Source organism: Tetrao urogallus (assembly GCF_951394365.1).
Source record: "Tetrao urogallus genome assembly, chromosome: 12".
In the NCBI taxonomy this organism is placed as follows: Eukaryota; Metazoa; Chordata; class Aves; order Galliformes; family Phasianidae; genus Tetrao; species Tetrao urogallus.
Window position 1 is genome coordinate 12,849,306 of NC_136825.1, and position 6,102 is coordinate 12,855,407.

General features: G+C 61.7%; 1 protein-coding gene across 1 annotated transcript; it reads right to left on the minus strand.

Annotated features, from left to right (window-relative positions):
* Positions 1-2,849: 2,849 nt before the first annotated feature.
* Positions 2,850-4,525, minus strand: CBLN1 (cerebellin 1 precursor; the record flags this gene model as incomplete). Its single annotated transcript, XM_079541349.1, has 3 exons — positions 2,850-3,047; positions 4,005-4,124; positions 4,259-4,525. The coding sequence occupies 3 exons, from the start codon at positions 4,523-4,525 to the stop codon at positions 2,850-2,852; spliced, it is 585 nt and encodes a 194-aa protein (XP_079397475.1).
* Positions 4,526-6,102: the final 1,577 nt, after the last annotated feature.

Consider the following 6,102-nt stretch of genomic DNA (forward strand, 5'->3'; position numbering starts at 1 on the left):
CCGCACCCAGACGTTCACATCGTGGCAGCGCCTGGCTGTCCCAGGGCGCCTGGTGGGAGGTGTGGAGACGCCCGTAGCGCGGATACCCGCGGTGCGGCGCGCAGCCGCCGGGCCGTGCCGGGCCTTCTGGAGCGCAGCGCTGTCCCGAGGCGCGCACTGACCGACCACCGCCGGCCTCGCCGAGCCCTTCCCTTCCCCCCACGCTGCACGTGGCTCCCGGCACTGCCCGCACACCCACGGCGCTCCCGGCAGCGACGCAGCCTGCTCACCCTCCCCATCCCGCGCAGCTGCGCCGCGGGGCTCCCGCAGAGCCCTATTACTCCCCCCGCCTCCGGCAGCGCTCCGACCGCTGCGCTCCACAAAACCCCTCGCGTCAGCGGATCCCTGAGGTCACCCTCGGGGATAACGCGCCGACAAGAGCCGACGGCTACCGCGGGCTGCTCTAACCCCGCGCCTCGCGCTCCGTTCCTCTTTCCCCGCCTCCCGAATCCCACCTGGCGTCCGCACCGCACGGTCCCGGAGGAGCGGGGCAGGCTGGCTGCCGGGGGCGGCCCCGCGGCGCGCTGTGCGCGGATTTCCCCCCCCCCCGGTCGCCCGGCTCCGAGCCCAGCCCGCACGGCACGCGGCAGCTACGGGCGACGGAACGCGGAGCCCGGACCGCGAGGGGAACGCTCCGCGCGGCGCCAGCCCCGGAGTTACGGCACTTTTCCTTTAGGACCAAACTTGCCATCTCTTGCCGGCGCCATTAATCTCCATCCCCGCACCGCTCACGCAGGAGCGAGGCGGTTGGCTTCTCCTTTTCCTCCCCTCGCCCCCACACGCGCTCCCTAAAAACCCAACAATTATCAGTGTGGATTTTTTTCCTTAATTCCCCTACATCTGCGTCATTATATTCGCATTAGAAATCAATCAGCTCCGGTCATTAGCACTAGCGATCTACTCATAAAGCAAACACCCGTCACGCTAATGAACTGAACGAGGCATAATTTCTTGTTGTGTAAACCAATGCTCAGCTCTAATCAGCAATAAATTCAATCAGAAATTACTTACATCAACCGGAGAGCGACGGCTGAGAGGAACGGACACCCCGGACGCCGGCAGAGCGCTGCGGGGAGCGGAACGCGGCCGCGGAGCCGTTGGGGGGACGCAGCCCTGAGCTTGAGGGAGCACCCGACTGCAGCCCCCGCCGCGTGCCCGACCTCGAGGCAAAGCCTCGCGCTTCTGCTCAGCGCAGAGCGGCGGCGCTTCGCTGCAATCGGACAGAGCGAACTCCAGGTGCAGCGACTTAACGAGGCGCTCGCAATCAGGGGAGAACTCACAGCTGAAGGTGGGGGGTTAGTTACTTTGCGTGGGGGGACAAAGGAAAAGAGAGAAGGGAGAGAGAAAAAAAAAAAAAAAAAAAAAGACATCAACAGCACCTGCGGCCCTCAGACGGTTTTCTGCAGCCCGGCGGCTCTGCGGCTTCGGCCCGGCCGCGGGACACCGCGCTGTGCTGCCACGCTCGGGGGAAGCAATGACGGCTCTGTGCGGGGCTGCGGCGCAGCTCCGGGAGAAGGCAGCCCGACTGCTGTCCGTTATCAGCCCTTCCTCGCAGACCTCGCAGTAGTTTCCCAGTCGCGCGGCTGCGGGCTCCCGCTGAGCTCCCGAGGGCGGGTAGCGGGGCCGGGGCCGCCTTCCCTCCTCGCCCTGAGCTTCGGCGGGACCCGAACCAGCGGCCCCGGGCGTGGGCACAGAGCCGCCCCGCCGCCGCGCGCTCCTCGCCCCGCTTCAACTCGTCTTCGCGTTTCGTTCCAACCGAAATCCTCGTCCGCACCTTTTAATAAAAGTAGTTATCTGTCCGAGCGCTGCAAAATTATAGCATTTCCACCTTTAAAAGACCGTAAACAAAATAACACTGGCGAATAAATGCTGCTAGCATCGAAGGATAAATACGTCGTAAAGCCGCTTCAGACGGCCGTACAAAATGTGCTGTGCTTTATAGGCTGGAGTACAGACAGACGCATCGATACTGCGATCCGGGAGCCCCTGCCCGGGGCCGCGCCGCCGCCTGCAGTGAGGAACCTCAGTGCGGGTTAAGAAAAATAAAAGTCCCATTTAAACTTTATTGAATTAAAGCAAAAATTAATTTTCAATATTCACACATATATTACAGAGTAATAGTAAAAGTTCAATATACTTCCTGGCGTTTAGTTGGGCCACATTTTACAAGAGCAAAACAAGCGTCAAAACATTTAGCAGCCTTAAATTTCACAATCACTCAGAATTACATAGAAATACTGAAATACTGCGGTCAGCCCTCGCTGCAAACAGTTCTTCACGTAGAAACGTCTCCTTCAGCCCGCACACAGCCAGAGCGGCATCTGCTCTTCCACCGTGGCATCCACGTATTCAAAAATACTTTGCGCTTTTGTTTTGTTGTGTGGGTTGGTTTTTTTTAAGTTAAAACTCAGAGAAAAGAGTCGAGATTAACATGTTTTAAAAACAAAACTACAAAATATGCTGTAAAGGACAATGGAAATACCTAAAGTCTACTTGTGCGAGGCAGAAACCATGGGGAACGATGGCCGATTACACAGTGACACAGAGATGGGAACTAATTCTGTGGGAGGAGAGAGGAATAGAAATGGGGCTGTGATCAATTATAGTGTCTCCTGCCTGTTGGCTGCAACACAACGGAAATAAGGAGTAATTCTTCAAAGCGATGTACACAACCTAAGCAGGATTTAGCTTCTTAAATATTTGCACGTAAAAAGTCCGCTGTCCACAGCTCCGTACACCCAGCTGGGGCTGGGGAACTTGTAGGAGATTCTCTGACTTGCAGCTCTCCCTTCTCTCAGACGAGATGTGGTTTAAAGCGGGAACACCAGAAATCCAGAGAATGTCGAGTACTTCCAGCCCCCCATCAGGTTCCCTCTCTCCAGTTTTAGATAAGCTCTGTCTCCTTTCTCCATCTGTATCAGCACTCCGTTGCTGGCAGCTTCTCGGGTCACATCTTGGTCTCCTGCAAAGGCAGAAATCACTGGCCACCCATTTAGCATCAAACTCACCTAAAGAGCAAGATAAAACAAAGCCCTCCGTCAGTGCAAGGCTCGCCTCGCAGGGGAAAGTCGTTAGGAAAGGGCCTCTTTTGGCAGCTGCAACTCCAGCCCATAAAAATGAAACAGCGATGTGAGCCCGGCTGAGGTGTGCCCTCCAAGGGAAGAGGGCTTTCACCGCTGTTTTAGAGCGGCAGCCACATCAAAACCCCTGGTGCATATAGAACAAGGCATTGATCCTATTCTGAAGGATTTCAGTGGGGTGCCCGCATGTTTTCAGGCTATGAAAGAGCTCTGCTCACACTCAATGAAAGGTGGCTCTATGCGGAACCTCAGAGCCGTGCGGAGGGCTGTCACAGCCACCCCTCAGCACATCTGAGGTGAGTTCAGGGGTGTTTGCCTTTGCCAGGCAGCAAAGACAATGTGCCACAACAGTCAATAGGCATTCCTCGGATCACACTGCCGACCCCAGGACTGTGTACCCCGCATTAACAATGCGCTCCCTGCCCAACCTAACGTGGGAAGCACTACGACGCTGCAGCTGTGCGTTCACCTTTGCAATGCGCATCGCTGCACAGACATTTTCCGCCTGGGTTCTGCTACCTGGCTTCGGGCCGGTAGTTCCATATCCCTACCCAGAGGTGCATGTGCACCGAGCCACACACCAAAGGCGTGTACAGGGTGTCTGCATGTCTGCATGCGGCGCTGCATTCATACATTCCAGATGGGTCCGCGTCCCGGAGCCCCCCAGCTCCCTCGGTCCCAGGAGCCTCCCTTCCGGCGGCCGTGCAGCGCTGCCCTTGATCCGGGATTTCAGCTCCCGGCCCGGGGCGGCTCTCGCTGCCAGTGCAGGCCTCGTGGCCGCGCGGCCCTCGGGCGGGGCAGCGGGGGGTGCCCGGGGACACGGCACGGCCCCACCGCGTCCCGCTTCGCTCCGCTCCCCCCGCGCCGCTGCTCCCGCGGGCTGACCTGGATGGTTTGCCTGTTGTAGACTTTCACCACGTGAAAATTAAAACTGTAAATTCCTTTCCTTGGCGCTATGAACGTGCTCCTCTCCGAGTCGAAGTTGCTGCCGATGTTCACTAGTACCTGCAAGGAAAGGGCACCGTCAGCGCTCCGCCGAACCCCGGCCCTCGGCTCCCCCCTGGGGCGGGCAGAGCCCCGCGGGGCGGTGCGTCCCCTCTTAGCCCCGACAACTTCCCGTCCGCAGCCCCGCTCCGCACCTGGTCGAAGTAGATGATCATGGTGCGGTTGCTCATCTCGGAGGGCTCGTGGTTGGTGCTGCGGATGGCGGAGAAGGCGACCTTGGCGCTGCCGGAGCGCACGGAGATGCCGAGCGCGGTGCCGGTGGGGTCGGACGTGGGGTTGGAGTCGCACACCACGAGGCACTTCCCCTCCAGCACGATGGGCTCCGTCTCGTTCTGCCCGCACACCAGCCACGCCGCGCCCAGCAGCAGCCCCAGCGCCAGCGCCGGCCCCGGGCCTCGCATGGCGCCGCGCTCCCTTCGCTCCGCTCCGCGCCGCGCGGTACGGCACGGCACGGCACGTCCGGGCACGGCACGTCTGGGCACGGCACCGCTCCGCTCGCCCTGCCCCGCCGCGCTCAGAGAGGGGCCGGGAGCGCCCCACCGGGAGGAAAGCGGCCGCGAGAAGGCACGGCAGCACCGGCGCACATAGCGCGGAGAGGTGCGGGGAGGTGCGGTGCGGGGCCGAGCGAAGCCGTCCGCAGCCGCGCGGGGCTGAGGGAGGCGGCGGGAGGCGGCGGCGCTGCCGGGGCTGCCGGCGAGCACAAAGACGGCGCGGGGCGCGGCCCCGCCTCCCCACCGGCCCCGCGCTGGCGTCAGCGCCCCGCGCCCGCCCCCGCCGCGCCCGACCCAACCGGCGCCGGTCCCGCACGGCCGCCGCCAATGGCCGCGCGGTCCGCCTGCCGCTGCCGCGCTTGTTAGGCGGCGCGGGCGCGGGAGCAGGTGCCCAGCAGCAGGTGCCCGGCAGCAGCCCGCACCGCACCGCGCAGCGCAGGTAGGAGCGCGGCGGCGGCGGCGGCGCCGCGTGGGGCTGGGGCGACGCGGAGCGGGGCGGGGGGTACGGGAAGCGAGCGGCTGCAGGCGGGGTAGGGGCCTCCCGCCACCTCCGAGCAGCAACGTCGGGGCGTGCGGCAGTCTCCGCAGCCGGCCCCTCCCGCGTTACGGGACGATGCCCTGACCGCGCCGTCTCGTTCCGCAGGAGCGATGAGGGGCTCGAGCGAGAGGCGCGGTCCCGCCTGTAAGCAAGAAAATTTCCTCGCTCAGCGAGCCCTCTTCGAGCAGCGCGGCGCTCCGCTGCCAGGGAGCTCCTGGCGCCGGTCCGGCCCCGCTGCCGCCGTCCCGCGCAGCGCGCCCCGGCGCCCTTCTGGCTGCGCTTCCGGCCCGACGGACCCCGCGCCGCGTCCGTGCCGAAGGGCCGCCGCCAAATCTGGGCCGGAACAGAAGGGATTCACTGTGAACTATGAGTGCCGCAACATAAGTTTTATAAATGGGAAATGCGTCCAAAAGTAAACTTGTATTCAGACATTAAAATCAACTGGAGTTGGTAGCATCCTCTCTGGAAGTTAAATATCACTGAAAGCTGGGGCGGTACGGGGGTCGGGTTGCGCGTAACCGATCCCTCGGGCCCTGCGGGAGCCGGTACCGCGGCGGGGAGGGCACCCGGGAGCCGGGTACTGCTGCGGGATGGGCAGCAGCACTGAGGCGGCTGGGGGCAGTGCAACTGCAGCAAGGAGACGGGGGAAGGAAGACGGACAGAGCGGCGTCGGAGACAGCAGAAAGAAAAACTCCTGAAAAGTGTGAAAAGAAAAGGAGGGGGAGGAGCTACCCACAGGCTGCCAGGAGCCGTCCCGCTGGCAGCTTCTGGTCTCTGCTGTATCGTTGCCGAACTGGGCATCAAGGTCAGAAACAGAAACTTTCTTCAAATCAAATCGTTATTTCTAAATATGTCTAAGGGCTAAAGCAAATCAGAATCAGCCACAATAAGAATTTTGCTTCCTTATCAATACTGGTGAAATGGCAGAGGGAAACGCAAACTGAAGGAG